We start from the raw sequence: 22,991 nt of genomic DNA, 5'->3' as shown, positions 1-22,991 counted from the left end.
TATCTTGAGTAATCCATCATTTTATCGAGGACGAGTAAAAGCCTAAGTGTGGGAGAGTTTGTTGATGGTAGTTAACATTCATCACAAACCCTCAATATAACTTGTATAAATGGCTAAAATGGATCACCACTTAGACTTAGAGGTTTTAACTGACAATTTCCATGAGTTTTGGTGAATCTGTGTTGTCAGCAGGATTTAATTCGAAAACCGTCAAGGAGGACCTATTCGTCAAAGGAAATCATGAAATTTCATCGCGTAAACAGCGTGGGAAGACTCTAGAAGACTTCAGAAGTCGAATCACCGAAGCGGGGCCCGAGCCACTGACATGTGGGGCCTGCCAGCCCCACCTGTAGGCTGGCCGGCCTTTGGGGTCCACCTGGCAGTCCCTCGTTGTTACGTCGGTTCTCACCACCTTAAGGATTGCATCTCCGCCGTTTATGCAAGTCGGTTTGATCCAAGGGCTCAGGATTGATGCTCTGGACTATATATATCTGCCTGCACCCCCCTCCAGGGCATGGGCATTTGATCCTGAGAGCCTGAGGGCCAGAAACCCTAATTCATATTTTCACTAGGATCAGAGCTAGTAATCAAGAGAAGATTAGTCATCCATAGGATCTAGTCTTGTATTAGAGATAGAGAGATAGAGTGAGAGAGAAGAGTTTTGGAGAAGTCCCGGCCTATCAGTGCTCTCTCTACGGCTTGTACCCTAGTGGAATCAAGTTCTTCTTGAGCTCGCTTCTGAGATTTCTCTGGTAATCGACTTCTAATTCAAGTAAGCATCTTGTTCATATTGTTCTTTAGGTTTGTGACTTTCTTTTAAGTACTTTAATCCTTGTAGCTTCTAGGTTAAAGTAGTATTCATAGTGTAAACATGGTGCTTAGACTCGGTTACTCATAGATGTACCCTATTTTCCGGATCAGTGGTAGCTCGCGAGGGTGACTCTTATAGCCTCGTTGAATCCTTTATAGTCCACCGTTAGTAGGCCTAGCAGGACCTTGTTACTATAGAAAACATACTCTGCCTGTGTTTTCTTTAGTAATTTCCCTAGAATTGAGCAATAGAAGACAAAGCTTACCAAAGTTATGACTAGAAGATCTTAGCAGTCTCCTCTACGCTCCTATTATCTAGCCTTGATTGTGAAGTTGGGTTAAGTTAGATTTGGTTATTCTCACACACGTTTCCTCGAGTTCAATATAAAACTGGGTACTCTCGGTGAAGTGCTACATCGGTATAATATCTGTGCGCTTGCGGATTATCCTGTGTAAATTAATTTATACTAACAACGCATAAGGATGAGATAACACCACATTATATTACATTAATCAGACAAATATAATTCATTTGTTTGTTGCCAATACTAAGTGTGGATCATAAATGGCTCTACCAACAAGGAATGAATGGTATCCTTAAGGTTGTGGCAGTTTGTGAATTTGTCTTCTTGGTTGTACATGAATTCCACTATCCTCGTCAAGTTGAATATCCGGTCCAGTAGCTGCTTTGGATAGGTATTGTCTGGGTTAAGCCACTCGCTGTTAAAATCTTTCCATGAGTCCTCTTTGAGTACATGTATCTGCTCACGTGCAACTTCAATGGAGACATTGTGCTCCTTCATGTAGCTATTGATTGTGGAAGCAACGTGAGGGATCAGTTGCTCCCGCTGCATGAAGTTAAATATTCAAATATATTAGTAAGAGAAAAGAAAACTCGTGCCAAGCAATATCCTAATACTACTAAAATGGTTTCTCAGAGGCATCATTTGTTTACAACATTGTCGGCTAGAAACTGCTGCAGCCGGCACAGTAAGCTAGAGTGGACCATGGCCAAAAATCCACCAATTGTTGCTCACTTGCTTATGATTACCATGGTGTAAATATGGGTATTTTCGCTAGCTATAGGCTTATCTTAGTCACCACTGTAGATGCATTTTTACTAGTGGTCCTCTTAAGCACCCATAAAAGGAAATGCCACACTATATCTTCTTCCTCCATGTGCTATAGCATTCAAACTAAGCACACTATATTTTTTGCGAGGTTTTCGAGGATAAAAATTGCCAAAATATAAGGGGATGTTTTGATCTTTATTTCCTTGAAGAGATGGCTCTAAAAGGTAATGATTCTGCTATTTCTATGTCCTTTAAGAATTTGCTTGGCTTAACTATAGCTAGGATTCACGGTTGATGCGCTGATGGGAGCACATGCATGGTGTTTTAGGCATTAAAGACATCATATTAGTTAAAGTTTGTGACCAATATTACTTCTATTGAGTAGCTTCACATGTTTCTCCCATTATATATATATATATATATATATATATATATATAGCCCAATATATCTATTTTAATGCTTAAGAAGATGACCATGAATGGAGATTTTCTTTTTCATCTAGATCTAGATGGTGGAATATTGTTTTTTTCCCCTATTAGGAACCATATGATTCCACATATTTTCTGTAGGCGAGTGACGTAACCATGCCACCAGGCTGTTGAAATAACTCCAGTGTAATTAGCTTGTCAGAAAATACCCTCTCTATCGCTTCATTGCATAAAGCAATGTTATATGACAAATATTAAAGTCAAATTCCAAACTAAAATACGGGAGATCCTGCTATTAGGCTTCAAATATTATCATATTTTAAGGTGTAAAGAATGAGGAATATTACCTCATATGATTGGAGGTCATCTACTAGTCTGAGAATCACGGAAAGTGCTTGGACCATTTTAGGTTCACTAGAGACCCAATGAAAGCAATCCTCTGTTGCTATATCATGCATCCCGACAAAGGAAGCACATGAAAAAATGGGACTTCCGACAGTTCTGATTGAAACCTTCAGATGCTCTTCAACAGACTTTGGAATGTATCCTTCTTGAAGCATTTTTACCTCTATGTTGAAGCTTCTAACCAGGTCATCTGTCTGTGAATCAGAGATAGTGAACATATGCATTTTTCACATATCAGAAAGATAGATCGAGTATGTGTTTATATAGCAAGGACCCTAGATAAATACATATACCTTATTTTTCCCGCATAATCATTCAGATTGAGACATAAAAAAGTTGAAATATGCAGATGAGGGAGGCAACTTACGAAATATCTTAGATATGGCATGCGATATTTCTCCTCCGGCTGGAGCAAATTTTCAATGGTTTCGTAGCTGTCCAATATTTTCTCCAAAGCAAATTTCATGCACTCTGGGAGGTCATGAGCTCCCTTTGAATCCCAACTAGATATGGTAATTCACAAAAATTTGTGAGTTCTATATGATCAAAATGACATAAAAATGTCACTACATATATATAAATGTAAACTTTTCAACGTTAAACGCACTCACTACTGCAAAACAATTTCGCGACACTAGACTTTGTTTATATATGTTAGCTTGCCTTTAGAAATAGATTTACAAGGACAAATCTCTTAAGAATATGCTTCTATAAATATAATGTGGCTATTTCTGGAGTGTGTATTCTGCCTTTGAAAATAGCTATTACACAAAAAACCTATAGCTTTTTCATATAAAGCCAGATAAAGATAAACTTATATCAAAATAGTTGATCCCAATGCGATCTACAATTTTATAGTTGATATTTTTTTATTTGAGATTGTTTGGAGATCCAAATATTTGTTTTAAATCTCATATTTTTAATTCAAAATTATGAATTTTAAATAACTCCAAAATTGACATTTTTCTATACCAATGTTTTAGCACTTGATGGGATCTATATCTTTATATTTGATGAGTTCTTATTTGAGATATTATATAGTCCTAAATATCCATTTTAATTTCCCATAATTTTGAATTTTCAAACAACCTCGAAAGTTGATATAGCCTATACCAAAGTTGTAGATCTTGACATGATCTAGTATTTTTTTTTGTTTGAGATAGTTTAGGGGCCCAAACACTTCATTTAAGTTTTGAAATTTGAAAATTCAAGTTTTGTCTTCATTTATTGCATTTCCGCCAAGTTAGATGGAAGTTTCCATGTATGGTACGATGTTTAGGGCCCCAAATACTTGGTTTAAGTTCTAAAATTTTGAAATTCAAATTTTTCTTCATTTGATGCATTTCGGCCAAGCTAGATGGAAGTTTCTATGTACGGTGACATGTATGAACTAAGCCAAAGATCAACCATAAAAGACATAACTCATTACTATTTTTAGTATGGTCACCTCAGTGAAACAATGTATACTCTATTTTTACAACATCATATGTAAAAAACTTTGAGCCTTTTTTCTAATCGAACACATACATATAACTTATAGCTTGAAAAAATAGCATATAGTATGTTTTCTCTATTCGTACGTGCAAATTTCACAGTAAAGATAGACATGAACTTCACAGTGAACCTAAGATAAAGATATTTTTAAGTAGGGAAGCAATACAAACCTTTGAATGCACCTGGTAAACAATTCACATTCTTCTGGAGTTGCATAAGAATCGTAAATGTCATCCAAAAGCACCGCAATGCCCATAATCATTGTCGATATTATTCGGCCTCGAGAATAACAAGGTTCGTAGTATACCCCTAACATCCACAAATAGCACTCTACAACTCTATCTCTAGCAAATGGAAGCCTTGATTCAATCTGTATATCTTTCCACCACCTATAAATTTATTAGAGGTAGTAATTTTATTAGTAACAGAACTGGTTGTAATTTTTCAATAATAAAATTTTAATAGAAAAGTTTTACTTGACCTTGTAATGATATCCAGCTCTTGTCGGTGATGGAGCTGCATAATATTTGAGTTCAACTTTGCAAGTTCCAACACCGTCTCATGCAACGTGGCATCTTTCTCGTACGCAGAGATGTAATACTTTGACTCGTAAATTCTAACTCTTCTAGGAAGAGGGATCTCAAGTGCAGATTTGATTTCACGTGCCAATGATGACTCTTCCATGTAAGGTATCATTCTTTCTAAACGCGTTTGGCTGAATAGTACAGCTTCCTCAAGTATTACCTCTCCATGGGTCCTCATATGCGAAGCATTGTAAAGGTTCAATAGGTCTTTAGGACCGTCCACTAGAAAACCTCCTTCTTCGTCTTTGAACCTCACAAACACATCTGAAATATGACACATTTTTCAGCTTGAATTTCGATAAGTAAAAGAAAGTACTCCCTCCATTCCAAATTATAAAAATATATTTTGGCTTTTCTAGATACATTGATTTTACAATATACTTAGACATGGTGTACATCTATCTAGGTGTATAGCAAAAGCTAAATATCTAGAAAAATCAAAATATATATCTTATTATAATTGGAATGGAGGAGCACAATACATATGCTTTATTTTAAGATTTGGTAATGCAATGATTAGTTGCGGTGTACTTTGTCCCAAAATAAATGTCGTTCTCACTTCACGAGGTATCAAACCGCTTTTAACTTTGACTAAATATATATAAGAAAATATTAATCTTTATAGTACGTAATTAGCATTATTAGATAGGTCATTCAATCTATTTTTATAATAAACTTATTTAAAGATATAAATATTGTTAATATTTTCTATAGATCTAATCAAACTTCAAAAAGTTTGACCGGCACGAATACCATAGCGACACTTATTTTTGGATTTTGGGATGGACAGAGTATGTTCATGTTGCTACCTGGCGAGACCGCGTATCGATGTTTCCGAAGTAGACAAAACCACAGGGCAACCGTTCCAAGATCACAGTCACTGACATCAGCAGTCTCAACCTGTGCTAGTGCAGCACTGATCTCTTGTTCGAACAGGTGATCCAAGCATAGACGCTCCAATGCATCGATGAGGTGCAGCCTACTAGCAGTGGTAGTTGAACTTGCTATCATTTCGGCCACTTCTTCCCTGAGTTTGTCCGCTCGTTCTTCCATCTGAATCTGCTAAAAATAGTGCAACACGAATATAATTATCATTCCAATAGAAGAAAAATCTAAGAATCTAAGACATCATTAATAAGTTTCTTATATAGGTATAGAATAAGAAAAGGAAAAACATCTATAAATGAGCAGACCTGTTGTTGCGATGAATTAGGTGCTGCTGGGTTGGAGTAGCCGAGGAAGAAATCCCCCCATATAGATGGCTGGAAAATGCCGGCGTTCTGCCTCAGGCGGCTGTCACCTTGGTCGTCAAGGTCGTCATGCCGTGTTCCTGCGGCGGAATAACCCTGTTGCGACCGGCGGCATTGCAACTGCCTGCTGTGGCGCCGCCATGAAATGCCTGGCCATTGTTGCCTGAGCGGCGGTGATGCCGCAGCAGCAGAGATATAGCTGCAGGTCCTCATGCTGCTGCTGCACTCTTGTGGTTTCTAGGAGAAGCTGCTGGGCTATATATGTATATATATAGGGGGAGAAATTTTACTGCTGCTGTGCACATCTCCACAGATTACATATATTTTTCTTACTTGCACTCAAAGTATATACATAAATATATGTCTAATCGTATCTAAGGACCTTACTAGTCTCCGCCTGCGCATGCTCCACAAATTACGCCAGCACACCTTCCTCGCCTTATCTTCTTTCTACTGCACGACTCAGCATGCGTGCGCAACCGCCTCCTCCTCGCCCACCCGGCTCCGGCCACCGAGCTTCCTCTCGCGCGCACCCCCGCCGCCTCCTCCCACGCGCCTCCGGATCCGGCTCGGTGCCCTCGTCCTCGCCCTCACTCCCGCCTCCACCACCTCCCAAGGCCGGCGAGACCGTACCGCCGGCGGCGACCACCTTCTTCCCCTTCCCCCTCCCCCCCCCCCCCCCCCCCCCCCCCCCCCCCCCCGCCCCCGCCCGCAGCGGCCATGGCGAGCTCCGTGAAGTCCGGCCTTGGCGCCCCCGCCCCGACCTAGCCCAGCCGCCACGACGGCCGCCTGATCCCCTAAACCGCCCGTTGACCATCCCCACCGCCGGGCCTACCTGCCTCCCCCGGCCGGCCAGCCATTCTATACCCGCCGGAGATGTTTCTTCTCCCTCTCCGGCGACCTCCGTCTCCTGCTGGAACCCGCCGCCACCGGAGCTAGGGAAGAGAGAGGGCGGGCACGGACGCAGGCGAGCGAATCAGGCGCTGGCGGCGAGCGCGGGCGGTGCCTTCTTCACCGGCCTCGGCGTCCACATACATCGGACGAGCTTCCTTCTTTCCCGCGCGCATCGGACGGCCACAGCGGGTGTGCGCGCCGAGCGTGGCGCGCGCGCTCAGAAACAAGCATTTCCACACATATATTTATGTTTTAGTCCATTTCCACCTTACTTGACCCCCTGTACCCAACAAACTCGCTCACACTAGCTGGAATCAGGTTTTCCTTACTCGCACGCACAACATGTCTGATCAACTCCCTCCGTCCTAGGGTGGATGTAATTCTAGAACTCATTTATTATCTAAAAAAATGTAATTCTACCTTCTTAAGTAGGTGTGGTAATATAAAAAAGTGTGTTGTATAGATGTATATAGTCGCAATAAAGTATAGAGTTTATAGATGCCATCATTTATTTTTGTCCTATCAACATATATAGAGATAAAAAGAGTAAAGATAATACATGCTTCGTTCTTCGTGAATTGTAACGCGTCCATGTGCCTTGTTCTTTCCAATCGGTGCTATATTGATTGCAAATAACTACTCTCTTCATTCTAAATTATAAAAAAACTTTTATTTTTCTAGATACATATATATATATATATATATATGTTTTGTTATGCACTTCGATATATATACTATATCTAGATATATAACTAAAATAATATATTTTATAATTTAGAATAGAGGAAATGCATCTTTCTAAGTGTTTGATTCGTTATCAGGTAACATCAGCCTAGTTCGTTTCGTCGTAAACGATCGTGGATTATTTACTGCTGGCTGGTTTGATCTGAGAGAAAAATACTATTTTAGCTTATAATCCATGATCGTATACGAGCAAACGAACATGCTGCATGATTGAAAAATGGAATCTAACTCACTGAGGTTTGATTGGTGGGGTAATTGATTGTAGACTTGGCTCGGTTGGACATGGTGACGGACCGCGGAAAGACATCAGCGACGTAATGAGTTACGTGTTTGTTTAGATTATCTCCTCTAAACTTTAGAGCTCTAAATTTTAGAAGTAAAGCTTTAAAATAGTGGTCTAATATTAGTTCTAAACTTTAGCCACCTCACATCAGAGCTTTATACTTTAAATGTGTGCTAAAATGCTCTAAAATTTTTAGAGCTCTAAAGTTTAGAGTAGGGAATCTAAACAGACCCTGAGGATCGAAGAGGGACAACGTTAGTGATGAATAGAATGCTATCTAGATATAATACTGTATCATATCACTGTCCCACTCATTAGCGTGCACATCAGCATACAATAAACGTGATTTTGGCCTCTTCTAGTGTGTACTAGGTCTAGGTTGCGTGGACAACGAGCGGTGGAGAATTAATGAAGCTGCAGCCAATCGTGACTAGATCCCTATCGGGCATGATTAGCGCTGGAAATGGATGTTTAGCTAACCATCTTATGCGACAAAACTTAAAAACAGATATTTATATTCGCATTTGTTCCTGATATAGAAGCTAAAATAGATGTATCTAAGTTTGTTTGTCCTAACTTTTCTCTATCCGATTCCATACGTATTTGAAAAATTATAGGAATATCCGACCGCTATCTTTATCCGTCTGGAAGATGCACATAATGAAAATAATGAAAAGTTGTTTTCATGATCAGACTAATGATATCAGTTCTAGTATTACTAATAATATATGCTTTGAAACTATTTAAAGTTATCTATATATATGAAAAATGGTAATGACTAATGATATCAAACTTTAATGTTGTTTTGATTTAGCTTCATCCTTATATATTTGTTATTTTAAATTATATTTAAATTCATTATTTTTTGTTGTCAAATAAAATTTTTATACACTTTAAATAATTCTATGTATTTATTGTGTATTTGTGCGTACCGTAGATTCGTCAAGAAATCTAACATCTGATCGAACTACTCCTTACGTACTGAGGCATGTTTGTTTGAGCTTCCTGTGAGCTTCAAATCCGGTGACGCGACCCTTCTCCTTCTCGGCGACGTGGTGCTCGGCGAGTGTTGCCACCCCCTGCTCAAATCCGGTGACGCGACCCTTCTCCTCTTAGGGCCCGTTCGTTTAGGCTGATTTCCAGCCGGAACGTTTCCGGCCCGGATCGGTTCCGGCGCTCCGTTCCGCTCGAAACGAACGGGCCCTTAATCTGGTGAGTGCTCAGGCAATTGCCCCATCTCGCCGGAGATCCGGTTGCGCATAGGGTCGCTCGTGCCCTCCTGCTCGGCGGCGTGATTCTCCTCCTCATCTCCTACAGTGTGCACGAGGCGGTCATGACGAGCAGGTTCGCCAGATGTGTAATATTAATTTATAAAAAACATTAATATTTGTATTGTATAATAAGTATCATTAGATTGAACATGTAGTATATTTTTATAATAAGCTTATTTGTAGATACAATATTGATATTTTAGTTAAATTTTGACAAATAATATAGATCATCAGATATCTGAATTCCCATCCTTATCCGTATCATTTCCATGGCTAGCTAGCAGGCTAGGCGTGGCATTCCTGTTCTCCGAGGAGGCGTCACGTCCGTCCGGTCCATGCATTGCCACGTCGATTGCCTCCCTTGTGGACCCACCACACACTATCGATCCCGCCCATTGCGGCGTCGATACGTGTGCGCGTACTTGCTGGACCCACCACCCGTCTTGTCTTGTGCGTGCGCCGATGTGGTTTTGGCCTCCGTCTTGTCTTCGGTTGACTGCTCCATCACCGTCGTCGTCGTCCTGTGGCCATCGCGGACCTCTCCTCGCTCACAGACACCGCTATCCTCCGCCCTGTTCGCCTGGGCTTGCTTTTCGTCCTCCACAGCGTACACGGTACACCCCACGCACTGGCCACGCAATTTTGACCTGTTCAGCTGGTTTTTTTCTCAGCTCTGCCGCTGAAAAACACTCTTGTTACAGTGTTTTAGGCGGCCGCAACATCCCTAGCAGCAGCTGCCTCGGTTGTTTGATATGGCGACTAAAGTTTAGTAGATGTCGTCATGTCGTGTTGAGTATTTGATATTAACTAGAAAGACTAAACATGAGCCTAATTAGACTTAATAGATTGGTCTCATAAATTAACCTCAATCTGTATAATTAGTTTTATAATTAGTTTATATTTAATATTTCATGCACATGTCAAACATGTGATATAATAGGGACTAAATTTTAGTAGGGAACCAAACACCCCTCAGTGTGAACTGGTCCAGTTTTCCGTGCTAATGCTGTGCCGAATCAAGTAGTACGTACGATTATGGCCATGTTTAGATTACAAAAAAATTGCAAACCGATGAATAGTAGCGCTTTCGTCTTATTTGGTAAATATTGTACAATCGTGGACCAACTAAGCTCAAAAGATTCATCTCGTGATTTCCAACTAAACTGTGCAATTAGTTATTTTTTTTACCTACATTTAATGCTCCATGCAAGCGGCTAAAAATTGATGTGACGGAGAGAGAGTGAAAAAACTTGGAATTTGGAGGTGATCTAAACAAGGCCTATATAATGCATACTGTATTCGAACTGGTGAGTTTGTTTGATGGATGCATGGGTCTGACCCTAGGTACAGAGTGTTTGGCTAGTACACTCGACACTGTAGTGCAGCTGGTTTTAGATGATTTAATAGTGTTCTGTAAAATAAAATAAACTGAAACAAGCTAAAACCGTCGGAGAACAGATCAGCCGAATACCCCGAGTTTCCACCTGAAAGAGAGGAAGCAAATGATATAGGCTGTGTTTGGTTTCTTGACTAATTTTTAGTCTGGCTAGAATATTGGTCTGGACAGTCTTAATCTGCTCCTACCAAACCAATTTCTGATTGTTTGGTTGTCTGAGTTATTTAAGTCTAGCTAGGCCTAGAACCTCTTCTCTGAATCGGTAAGGTTATCCCTGTGATACACAGTCAGCTCTTCTCCGGATGGATAGCTCCGGTAGCATTTCGAGTGAAAACAATCTCTCTGCTATCAGCTGCGTTGACAAAAGAACCGGCATGTCAGTTACCTTACAACATGGTCTACGCTGCCTGAGTGCATGAATGCCACGATGAACATTCGAATTGTTCGATCGGTAGTACTCATCTAATTTTCTCATCACACTATAAGGTTTCTGTAATGTTGCAGCGTTGTCAACGTAAACTAATTTGGCACCATCGAATTCCTGCAAGTTCCAACAGTAAAAATGAAAACTTGTCGACTTATGACTTATGATGTTGCTTTTCATCCTCCACATCGTACACGGTACACCCCACGCACTGGCCACGCAATTTTGACCTGTTCAGCTGGTTTTTTTCTCAGCTCTGCCGCTGAAAAACACTCTTGTTACAATCACCGGTGCAGCAAGGTTTTTTTTCTCCCGGTTGGGAAACCCCTTTAGTCCCGGTTTCCCAACCGGGAGCACCAATCTAGGACTAAAGATATCCTTCTTTAGTCCCGGCTTGACGTCCAGGATGGTTTGAAACACCAACTGGGAGTAAAGGGGGCCTCCAGTCCTTGCCAGGGACCGTCACGGGGCAGGACATTGAGTCTCGGTTGGTGTTACAAATCGGGACTAAATGTCCCTCTTTTTTTTTTCCTTTTTTTGGTTTTTATTTTTGGTTTCTTTTTTTATTTAATGATTAGTTTTGATATTAAAATATATTTTCGAATACGCTGCTAATAGTAATATATATGTGTACTTCGCACGCGTAAGTTTTCGTTCGAACTTTGTACATAAATAACAAACGAATATACGCGTACATGCATATGTATATATGATGATCATATATATACACACGTTATTTTATGTACATATAATATGTGCATATATATATATATATATATATATATATATATATATAACAAATATTTGATATATAAATTGTTTATGTCCTTAGCAATTCACTCCTCCAGATTTGGCATCCACGTTTCGTTGTTCGGGTCATTGTAGAACTCGCCGTTGGGGTTGATGACCTGGTCATTTAGAAATCCTGCTATAGTCTCTCGAATTGCTTTAAGTTGGTCAAGTCGTATGACTCTTTCCCTCAACCATTCAGTCTTCAATAAAAGTTAAAGGAAAAAGTATTAATATATATATATATATATATATATATGTGTGTGTATTGCTCATGTAATTACTTATACAAATGAGAGCAATAAAGAAATTGTAAATATACGATCGAAATAATATAAAGGAAAAAGTATTTATATACGTACTTTGAGTTGCTCTTCAGGAGTTCTCTTTGAGTATGCCATGATGAACTCGCAAACAAAAGTATTTATATACGTACTTTGAGTTGCTCTTCAGGAGTTCTCGTTGATCTTTTTCTTCCATTCACGGATACTGATCAGAATTCTGTCCCTTACAAGGTATCCACAGTGTTCCACGAATTTCCTTTTATGTGGACCAAGTGGTTCGCCTGTCTTGATGTTGAATTCTGATATTATGTACCGGCCCTCCAGTGGTTTCTTCGGTCCTCGAACATTTTTGCTCTTCGCCGTTGTGGTCGCCGATCCAGAGGGCTATATATAAAAAAAGAATAAATAAATATCTTTTGTACACAGAAATATATACAATATTCACATATAATATATATTTAGTATATATACCTCGCCTGTATTTTCTTGCAAAACATTTTCTTGCTCATTTTCAAGAGCTAGGTATTGACTTCCGTCATCAACATCCTGCTCACCAGCATTGGCAATAATATTCATCATTTCTTCCTCCATGTTGTCTCCCGGGGCAGCCATATCTAACAAATTTAACAAAATTTAAGTCATATATATAAACAAGTCATATACAATAAGTCATATACAAATTTATCTAAGTCACATATATATAAACAAGTCATATATGTAAACAAGTCATATATGTACAATAAGTCATAAACAAAATAAATCTAAGTCACATATATAAACAAGTCATATAAACAAGTCATATATATAAACAATTCATATATGTAAACAAGTCATATATGTACAATAAGTCATATACAAAATAAATCTAAGTCACATATATAAACAAGTCATATAAACAAGTCATAAATATAAACAACTCATATATATAAACAATCATATATGTCAACAAGTCATATATGTAAACAAGTCATATATGTAAACAAGTCATATAAACAAGTCATATATGTAAACAAGTCATATAAACGACGAATTCGCCCTAGCGAGAACGACGAATTCGTCGTTCTCGCTAGGGCGAATCGTCGTTCTTGCTAGGGAGAATCGTCGTTCTCGCTAGGGCGAATCGTCGTTCTCGCTAGGGTATACAACAACGGGGCGGCGTTGCTCCGCATATACAACAATGGGGCGGCGTTGCTCCGCATATACAACAACAGGGCGATGTTGCTCCGCATACAACACAACGAGGCGGCGTTGCTCCGCATACAATACAACGAAGCGGCGTTGCTCCGCATACAACACAACGTCGGCGTTGCTCCGCATACAACACAACGAGGCGTTCCTCTACATATATCACATAAAAACACATATCGACGTACGTAGGGGTCGGCGGTGATGATCGACGTACGTAGGGGTCGGCGGTGATGGCGAGGGCGGTGTCGGTGGCTGGGCCGGGTGGCGTCGGTGGCGGCGCGAGCATCGTGGCCGCCCGGGCCGGGGTGGAGTCGTCAGGGCCGCGCGCGCGGCGTTAGTGGTGACGTGGCGTCGGGCGCCAGGGGCGGCGTGCGTCAGGGGTGGCGTCAGGGGCGTGGCGCGGCGTCAGGGGCGGCGTGGCGTCGGGCCGGGCCGTAGTGTGGCGTCGGGGCAGAGCGTCGGGGCGGTGGAGCGTCGGGGCACCGAGCCGGGGTGATCAGGGGGCGGCGCGTCGGCGAGCGTGCTTAGTCGGGGCGTGCGACGTCGGGGCGGTGGGGCACCGGTGTGCGTGCGGGCGCTCGTGAGGTGCGGCGTCGGCGGCGGATTGAACGAGCAGTGGTGGGTCTGTTAGGGCTTGGCTCAGCAGTGGGAAGGAGGAAGAAGAGGGGCCGGGGCGGGCGCAGAGGCTATATAAGGGAGATGACTTTTAGTCCCGGACGCCACCACCAGCCGGGACTAAAGGCCCTTTAGTCCCAGGCCCTGTTAACGCCCGGGACTATAGGTCGCACCTTTAGTCCCGGCTGGTGGTGGCGCCCGGGACTAAAGGTTTTTAGCGGGCAGCCAAACTGCAGTTTCGCTGCCCGCCAATTCATTAGGATTTTAATATATTTCTTTTTACACAAATGATAAAAGGATAGTTAATTGCATAGAAAATTAAATAAAAGACATAAAAATATTTTAAAAAAATATAGATTCTATTTTGCTTTATTGCACACAGGAAAATTATGTGACCTAAAGTTTTAATTTTTTTAACAAGTTTTAAAACACAATATAGTGTTTAAATTACTATTTCGATAATGCAAAAATATAGTGTTTAATTAAATTCAGAAAAACTCTTGTCACCCTGACATTCTTTTCGCAACCAGTCGCTGAAAGTTTCCATGTGCTGACGCGTAATCCATGCTTCAGACTTCCGTGAGAACTCAGATCGGAGGAGGTTCTTGTGTGTCTCGATATACGGATCTACCAAAGAGGAGTTATGTAGAACTATGTAGTGTGCTTTATTGAAATAATCATCACCCTTACCAATATATATTTTCTTCCCTAGTGTCCCCTTTCCACTTAGTCTCCCCTCGTGTCGTGATTTAGGAACACCAATCGGGTTAATATCGGGAATGAAGTCAACACAGAACTCAATGACCTCCTCTGTTCCGTAGCCCTTGGCGATGCTTCCTTCTGGCCGAGCATGATTGTGAACATATTTCTTTAGGATTCCCATAAACCTCTCAAAGGGAAACATGTTGTGTAGGACACACAGGACTGAGAATAGTAATCTCCTTGACCAGATGAACTAGGAGGTGTGTCATGATATCAAAGAAGGAAGGAGAGAACACCAACTCAAAGCCGACAAGATATTGAACCATATCATTCTATAGTTTCGCTAGATCTATTGGATCGATTGCCTTCTGAGAAATTGCATTGAGGAATGCACATAGCTTCACGGTGGCTAGACATACATTTGGCGGTAGAATTCCTCTTAATGCAACTAGAAGCAATTGAGTCATGAGCACGTGGCAGTCATGGGACTTTAAGTGTCCAAATTTCTTCTCTGGCACATTTATTATACCCTTTATATTCGAGGAGAATCCAGACGGTACCTTAATGCTATCTAGGCATTCAAACAAGCTGTCATTCTCTTCTTTGCTAAGAGTGTAGCTGGCAGGACTTAAGTACTGGCGTCCATCATCTGTCTTCTCTAGATGCAGGTTGTCTCGTTCTTTCAAACATCGCAGGTCCTATCGTGCTTCAATTGTGTCCTTAGTCTTCCCATACATGCCCATGAAGCCTAGCAGGTTCACACAAAGATTCTTCGTCAGGTGCATCACGTCAATCGCGCTGCGGACCTCAAGGACTTGCCAATAGGGTAGCTCCCAAAATATGGACTTCTTCTTCCACATGGGTGTGTGACCGTTGGCGTCCTTCGAAATAGGTTGGCTGCCAGGTCCCTTTCCAAATATTACTTTCACATCATTGACCATATCGAGGACGTCCTCACCAGTTCGGTTGCGAGGCTTGATCTGGTGGTCTGCCTTACCTTTAAAATGCTTGCCTTTCTTTCTTATGGGGTGATTTGCAGGAAGAAATCGTCGATGCCCAAGGTACATGACCTTGCGACACTTTTTCAAGAATATACCTTTCATGTCACCGAAACAGTGTGTGCATGCATTATATCCCTTGTTTGATTGTCCTGAAATATTACTTAGAGCTAGCCAATCATTGATTGTTATGAACAGCAATGCTCGCAGGTCAAAGTGCTCCTCCTTGTGCTCATCCCACACACATACACCTGGCTTGTTCCACAAAAGTAGAAGTTCTTCAACTAGTGGCCTCAGGTACACATCGATGTCGTTGCCAGGTTGCTTTGGGCCTTGGATGAGCACCGGCATCATAATAAACTTACGCTTCATGCATAACCAGGGAGGAAGGTTGTAGATACATAGAGTAACAGGCCAAGTGCTGTGACTACTGCTCTGCTCCCCGAAAGGATTCATATCATCCGTACTTAAAGCAAACCTTAAGTTTCTTGTGTCACTTGCAAACTCGGGGAATTCTCTATCGATTGCTCTCCACTGGGACCCATCAACAGGGTGTCTCAACATATTGTCTACCTTACGGTCTTCTTTGTGCTATCGCAACAACTTTGCATGGTCTCTGTTTCTAAAAAGACGTTTCAAGCGTGGTATTATAGGAGCATACCACATAACCTTGGTAGGGATTTTCTTCTTGGGACGTTCGCCCTCAACATCACTAGGGTCATCTCGTCTGATCTTATACCGCGACGCGTGACATACAGGGCATGCATCCAACTTTTCGTACTCCGTGCCACGTAGAGGATGCAGTCATTAGGACATGCATGTATCTTCTGGATTTCTAATCCTAAAGGGCAAACTACCTGTTTTGCTTCATACGTAGTGCTGGGCAATTCGTTATCCTTCAGAAGTATCTTCTTTTGGATTTTTAGTAACTCCATGAATCCCTTGTCAGATACACCATTCTTTGCCTTCTATTGCAGCAATTCCAATGTGGTACCTAACTTTTTCTGCCCTGCATCACAAGTTGGGTATAGCAATTTCTTGTGATCCTCTAGCATATAGTCGAACTTGATCTTCTTCTTTTCACTTTCGCATTCTCTTTGTGCATCATGAATGGCCTGACCAAGATCGTCAGCGGGCTCCTCCTCTGCCCCTACCTCTTCTTCAGCGGGCTTCTCCTCTGCCCCCACCTCTTCTTCAGTGGGCTTCTCCTTTGCCCTCACCTCTTCTTCAGCTTCCCCCATTGCAGTATCATTGAAGGCACCATATTCAGCAAAAATGTCATCATCGCCCCATTGTTCTTCTTCACCTTCTTCCATTACAACTCTGGTTTCTCTATGCTTCATCCAACAAATATAGTTTGGCATGAAACCCGACTTGAACAAGTGTGAATGAAGAGTCTTTGAGTTAGCATATTCCATCGTATTCTTACATACGACACATGGGCAACACATGAAACCATCATATTTGTTTGCCTCGGCCGCACGTAACAAAGAATGCACGCCGTCCATGAACTCTTGGGAGCGACGATTAGCATTGTACATCCAATGCCGACTTATCTGCATTATATGACATAAATACCGTATTAAAACCTAGAACATAATTAGTTAATTATACAACATGCATACCACCACAAAAGCTATAAATTTAAGAAAGCATCGCTACAATGTAAACAATCCCAACTACCACTAAAAACACTAAAGCTAAAATACACTTCAGCAACACAAGGATTTCACGACCAATCCCAACTAAAATAGACAGATCCCCCGTATGTTCAACATCTTTGGGCTTCTTCAGCTGGATCACTGCCTCATTAGCCGCCATATCTGCCTGTTGTGCAAGATATTTTTGCATGAGTTCAACATACTCTTCCTCCTAGTAGAAGTCTGAACATCTAGTGCCATCCCACTAAAATTAAAACAGAAAATTAGAACTTTAATCACAACCATCATAAAAATAGGTATAAACTAACCATAGTCATTAAATACGATAAAATAACTCACATTGCGATCCGGACAATTGTAGAAAATACGACCCTTGTTGGGACCCTCCTTCTTCACTCGGTACTCCATCATAATCTTCGTCTCATCACAACACTTGCCGCATGTAATGAGTGGGAGGCCCGGCCTAAGTCACTTTGGAAACCCATGAGAGGCCGAGGACCCGGAAGCAGTTGCCAGCTACTCTCTATACTCATTTTTTAATACACTATAAATTTCTCATTTTATAAACAAATAAAATTAAAAAAACTCTAAAATTATCTATATCTCTAAACAATGAAGTGTGCTATGCATGCTACAAATGAACGGTGAATACTAGTTTTTAATAGCTACTTTAACCTTCCTTCATGTAAATATGCAAGCTTGAAGTGATTTTGAGCTCAAATTGCTTACAAATGAAAAAAACCACAATAAAGAACCATATATATATAGTGAACAAAATGAGATAAGACAATGGTGAAACATGAGAGTATGAAGTTGGTAACCTTTAGAACCGAAGAATCGACGGAGGAATCGAAGAAATCGACGAAGAAATCGAAGAATGGATGGAGAAAGAGTAAGAACACTGCTTAAATTTGAACTGAAGCACTCGGACGGGCTCGAGGAGGAAGAAGACGGCCAGCAGGATTTATAGGGGGGCCTTTAGTCTCGGTTGGTGGATCCAACCAGGACTAAAGGTCACTTTCTAGTCCCGGGCCACGCCACTAACCGGAACAAGAGCTTTACTCCCGGTTGGAGCCACCAACCGGGAGTAAAGGTCGACCTTTAGTCCCGGTTGGTGGCTCCAACCGGGACTAAAGGTCCCCTCCATAATGGCCTAGCGCAGGAGCCATTGGGCAGGGACCTTTAATCTCGGTTGGAGCCACCAACCAGGACTAAAGGTCTCTCTAGTCCTGAGCGCAATATTTCCAGGGACTAGAGCCTGGTTTGGCCCTTTGATTAAAGGTCTGTTCTCTGTTAGTGAGTGTTTTAGGCGGCCGCAACATCCCTAGCAGCAGCTGGACCCACCACCCGTCTTGTCTTGTGCGTGCGCCGATGTGGTTTTGGCCTCCGTCTTGTCTTCGGTTGACTGCTCCATCACCGTCGTCGTCGTCCTGTGGCCATCGCGGACCTCTCCTCGCTCACAGACACCGCTATCCTCCGCCCTGTTCGCCTGGGCTTGCTTTTCGTCCTCCACAGCGTACACGGTACACCCCACGCACTGGCCACGCAATTTTGACCTGTTCAGCTGGTTTTTTTCTCAGCTCTGCCGCTGAAAAACACTCTTGTTACAGTGTTTTAGGCGGCCGCAACATCCCTAGCAGCAGCTGCCTCGGTTGTTTGATCTGGCGACTAAAGTTTAGTAGATGTCGTCATGTCGTGTCGAGTATTTGATATTAACTAGAAAAACTAAACATGAGCCTAATTAGACTTAATAGATTGATCTCATAAATTAACCTCAATCTGTATAATTAATTTTATAATTAGTTTATATTTAATATTTCATACACATGTCAAATATGTGATATAATAGGGACTAAATTTTAGTAGGGAACCAAACACCCCTCAGTGTGAACTGGTCCAGTTTTCCGTGCTAATGCTGTGCCGAATCAAGTAGTACGTACGATTATGGCCATGTTTAGATTAAAAAAAATTGCAACCCGATGAATAGTAGCGATTTCGTCTTATTTGGTAAATATTGTCCAATCGTGGACCAACTAAGCTCAAAAGATTCATCTCGTGATTTCCAACTAAATTGTACAATTAGTTATTTTTTTTACCTACATTTAATGCTCCATGCAAGCGGCTAAAAATTGATGTGACGGAGAGAGAGTGAAAAAACTTGGAATTTGGAGGTGATCTAAACAAGGCCTATATAATGCATACTGTATTCGAACTGGTGAGTTTGTTCGATGGATGCATGGGTCTGACCCTAGGTACAGAGTGTTTGGCTAGTACACTCGACACTGTAGTGCAGCTGGTTTTAGATGATTTAATAGTGTTCTGTGAAATAAAATAAACTGAAACAAGCTAAAACCGTCGGAGAACAGATCAGCCGAATACCCCGAGTTTCCCAACTGAAAGAGAGGAAGCAAATGATATAGGCTGTGTTTGGTTTCTTGACTAATTTTTAGTCTGGCTAGAATATTGGTCTGGACAGTCTTAACCTGCTCCTACCAAACTAATTTCTGATTGTTTGGTTGTCTAAGTTATTTACGTCTAACTAGGCCTAGAACCTCTTCTCTGAATTGGTAAGGTTATCCCTGTGATACACAGTCAGCTCTTCTCCGGATGGATAGCTCCGGTAGCATTTCGAGTGAAAACAATCTCTCTGCTATCAGCTGCGTTGACAAAAGAACCGGCATGTCAGTTACCTTACAACATGGTCTACGCTGCCTGAGTGCATGAATGCCACGATGAACATTCGAATTGTTCGATCGGTTGTACTCATCTAATGTTCTCATCACACTATAAGGTTTCTGTAATGTTGCAGCGTTGTCAACGTAAACTAATTTGGCACCATCGAATTCCTGCAAGTTCCAACAGTAAAAATGAAAACTTGTCGACTTATGACTTATGATGTTGCTTTTCATCCTCCACAGCGTACACGGTACACCCCACGCACTGGCCACGCAATTTTGACCTGTTCAGCTGGTTTTTTTCTCAGCTCTGCCGCTGAAAAACACTCTTGTTACAGTCACCGGTGCAGCGAGGTTTTTTTTCTCCTGGTTGGAAAACCCCTTTAGTCCCGGTTTCCCAACCGGGAGCACCAATCTAGGACTAAAGATATCCTTCTTTAGTCCCGGCTTGACGCCCAGGGTTTGAAACACCAACTGGGGGTAAAGGGGGCCTCCAGTCCTTGCCAGGGACCGTCACGGGGCAGGACATTGAGTCTTGGTTGGTGTTACCAACCGGGACTAAATGTCCCTCTCTTTTTTTTTTCCTTTTTTTGGTTTCTATTTTTGGTTTCTTTTTTCATTTAATGATTAGTTTTGATATGAAAATACATTTTCGAATACGCTGCTAATAGTAATATATACGTGTACTTCGCACGCGTAAGTTTTCGTTCGAACTTTGTACATAAATAACAAACGAATATACGCGTACATGCATATATATATATATATATATGATGATCATATATATACACACATTATTTTACGTACATATAATATGATGACCGACACGAATACCATAGCGACACTTATTTTTGGATTTTGGGATGGACAGAGTATGTTCATGTTGCTACCTGGCGAGACCGCGTATCGATGTTTCCGAAGTAGACAAAACCACAGGGCAACCGTTCCAAGATCACAGTCGCTGACATCAGCAGTCTCAACCTGTGCTAGTGCAGCACTGATCTCTTGTTCGAACAGGTGATCCAAGCATAGACGCTCCAATGCATCGATGAGGTGCAGCCTACTAGCAGTGGTAGTTGAACTTGCTATCATTTCGGCCACTTCTTCCCTGAGTTTGTCCGCTCGTTCTTCCATCTGAATCTGCTAAAAATAGTGCAACACGAATATAATTATCATTCCAATAGAAGAAAAATCTAAGAATCTAAGACATCATTAATAAGTTTCTTATATAGGTATAGAATAAGAAAAGGAAAAACATCTATAAATGAGCAGACCTGTTGTTGCGATGAATTAGGTGCTGCTGGGTTGGAGTAGCCGAGGAAGAAATCCCCCCATATAGATGGCTGGAAAATGCCGGCGTTCTGCCTCAGGCGGCTGTCACCTTGGTCGTCAAGGTCGTCATGCCGTGTTCCTGCGGCGGAATAACCCTGTTGCGACCGGCGGCATTGCAACTGCCTGCTGTGGCGCCGCCATGAAATGCCTGGCCATTGTTGCCTGAGCGGCGGTGATGCCGCAGCAGCAGAGATATAGCTGCAGGTCCTCATGCTGCTGCTGCACTCTTGTGGTTTCTAGGAGAAGCTGCTGGGCTATATATGTATATATAGGGGGAGAAATTTTACTGCTGCTGTGCACATCTCCACAGATTACATATATTTTTCTTACTTGCACTCAAAGTATATACATAAATATATGTCTAATCGTATCTAAGGACCTTACTAGTCTCCGCCTGCGCATGCTCCACAAATTACGCCAGCACACCTTCCTCGCCTTATCTTCTTTCTACTGCACGACTCAGCATGCGTGCGCAACCGCCTCCTCCTCGCCCACCCGGCTCCGGCCACCGAGCTTCCTCTCGCGCACACCCCCGCCGCCTCCTCCCACGCGCCTCCGGATCCGGCTCGGTGCCCTCGTCCTCGCCCTCACTCCCGCCTCCACCACCTCCCAAGGCCGGCTGAGACCGTACCGCCGGCGGCGACCACCTTCTTCCCCTTCCCCCTCCCCCCCCCCCCCCCCCCCCCCCGCCCCGCCCGCAGCGGCCATGGCGAACTCCGGCGAGCTCCGTGAAGTCCGGCCATGGCGCCCCCGCCCCGACCTAGCCCAGCCGCCTGATCCCCTAAACCGCCCGTTGACCATCCCCACCGCCGGGCCTACCTGCCTCCCCCGGCCGGCCAGCCATTCTATACCCGCCGGAGATGTTTCTTCTCCCTCTCCGGCGACCTCCGTCTCCTGCTGGAACCCGCCGCCACCGGAGCTAGGGAAGAGAGAGGGCGGGCACGGACGCAGGCGAGCGAATCAGGCGCTGGCGGCGAGCGCGGGCGGTGCCTTCTTCACCGGCCTCGGCGTCCACATACATCGGACGAGCTTCCTTCTTTCCCGCGCGCATCGGACGGCCACACGGGTGTGCGCGCCGAGCGTTGCGCGCACGCTCAGAAACAAGCATTTCCACACATATATTTATGTTTTAGTCCATTTCCACCTTACTTGACCCCCTGTACCCAACAAACTCGCTCACACTAGCTGGAATCAGGTTTTCCTTACTCGCACGCACAACATGTCTGATCAACTCCCTCCGTCCTAGGGTGGATGTAATTCTAGAACTCATTTATTATCTAAAAAAAATGTAATTCTACCTTCTTAAGTAGGTGTGGTAATATAAAAAAGTGTGTTGTATAGATGTATGTGTCGCAATAAAGTATAGAGTTTATAGATGCCATCATTTATTTTTGTCCTATCAACATATATAGAGATAAAAAGAGTAAAGATAATACATGCTTCGTTCTTCGTGAATTGTAACGCGTCCATGTGCCTTGTTCTTTCCAATCGGTGCTATATTGATTGCAAATAACTACTCTCTTCATTCTAAATTATAAAAAACTTTTATTTTTCTATATATATATATATATATATATATATATGTTTTGTTATGCACTTTGATATATATACTATATCTAGATATATAACTAAAATAATATATTTTATAATTTAGAATAGAGGAAATGCATCTTTCTAAGTGTTTGATTCG

At 42.3% G+C, this 22,991-nt stretch overlaps 2 protein-coding genes across 5 annotated transcripts; both read right to left on the bottom strand.

Moving 5' to 3' along the window:
* Positions 1–1,290: 1,290 nt before the first annotated feature.
* Positions 1,291–6,270, bottom strand: LOC136518514 (alpha-terpineol synthase, chloroplastic-like). Of its 2 annotated transcripts, none has more exons than XM_066512178.1 (7): positions 5,989–6,270; positions 5,605–5,857; positions 4,693–5,059; positions 4,382–4,600; positions 3,085–3,220; positions 2,660–2,911; positions 1,291–1,658 (listed from the first exon to the last, which is right to left on the bottom strand). In XM_066512178.1, the coding sequence occupies exons 1-7, from the start codon at positions 6,256–6,258 to the stop codon at positions 1,359–1,361; spliced, it is 1,797 nt and encodes a 598-aa protein (XP_066368275.1). In that variant the 5' UTR covers positions 6,259–6,270; the 3' UTR covers positions 1,291–1,358. The 2 variants fall into 2 exon arrangements, with proteins under 2 accessions (XP_066368275.1, XP_066368276.1); XM_066512179.1 differs by having other exon boundaries at positions 5,605–5,854.
* Positions 6,271–16,215: 9,945 nt separating this feature from the next.
* On the bottom strand, positions 16,216–21,524 carry LOC136518708 (alpha-terpineol synthase, chloroplastic-like). Of its 3 annotated transcripts, XR_010774597.1 has the most exons (4): positions 21,244–21,524; positions 20,860–21,109; positions 17,634–17,817; positions 17,209–17,538 (listed from the first exon to the last, which is right to left on the bottom strand). XR_010774597.1 is itself a non-coding variant. In XM_066512395.1 (3 exons), the coding sequence occupies exons 1-3, from the start codon at positions 21,511–21,513 to the stop codon at positions 17,161–17,163; spliced, it is 552 nt and encodes a 183-aa protein (XP_066368492.1). In that variant the 5' UTR covers positions 21,514–21,524; the 3' UTR covers positions 16,216–17,160. The 3 variants fall into 3 exon arrangements, 1 of the variants encoding a protein (XP_066368492.1); XM_066512395.1 differs by lacking the exons at positions 17,209–17,538; positions 17,634–17,817 and adding an exon at positions 16,216–17,189 and having other exon boundaries at positions 20,860–21,112; XR_010774596.1 differs by lacking the exons at positions 17,209–17,538; positions 17,634–17,817 and having other exon boundaries at positions 19,404–21,109.
* Between the last annotated feature and the right edge of the window lie 1,467 nt (positions 21,525–22,991).

The sequence above is a fragment of the Miscanthus floridulus genome, chromosome 17, assembly GCF_019320115.1.
Source record: "Miscanthus floridulus cultivar M001 chromosome 17, ASM1932011v1, whole genome shotgun sequence".
In the NCBI taxonomy this organism is placed as follows: Eukaryota; Viridiplantae; Streptophyta; class Magnoliopsida; order Poales; family Poaceae; genus Miscanthus; species Miscanthus floridulus.
This window is presented reverse-complemented; position numbering and strand designations above follow the sequence as displayed.

Coding starts and splice junctions, on each gene's coding strand:
- LOC136518708 (XM_066512395.1), bottom strand. CDS start 21,513: ATGAGGACCTGCAGCTATATCTCTGCTGCTGCGGCATCACCGCCGCTC. Junction 21,113..21,243: donor CTAATTCATCGCAACAACAG/GTCTGCTCATTT, acceptor CACTATTTTTAG/CAGATTCAGATGGAAGAACG. Junction 17,190..20,859: donor TCGATACGCGGTCTCGCCAG/GTAGCAACATGA, acceptor CATATAATGCAG/ATAAGTCGGCATTGGATGTA.
- LOC136518514 (XM_066512178.1), bottom strand. CDS start 6,258: ATGAGGACCTGCAGCTATATCTCTGCTGCTGCGGCATCACCGCCGCTC. Junction 5,858..5,988: donor CTAATTCATCGCAACAACAG/GTCTGCTCATTT, acceptor CACTATTTTTAG/CAGATTCAGATGGAAGAACG. Junction 2,912..3,084: donor TGCCATATCTAAGATATTTC/GTAAGTTGCCTC, acceptor TCTGATTCACAG/ACAGATGACCTGGTTAGAAG.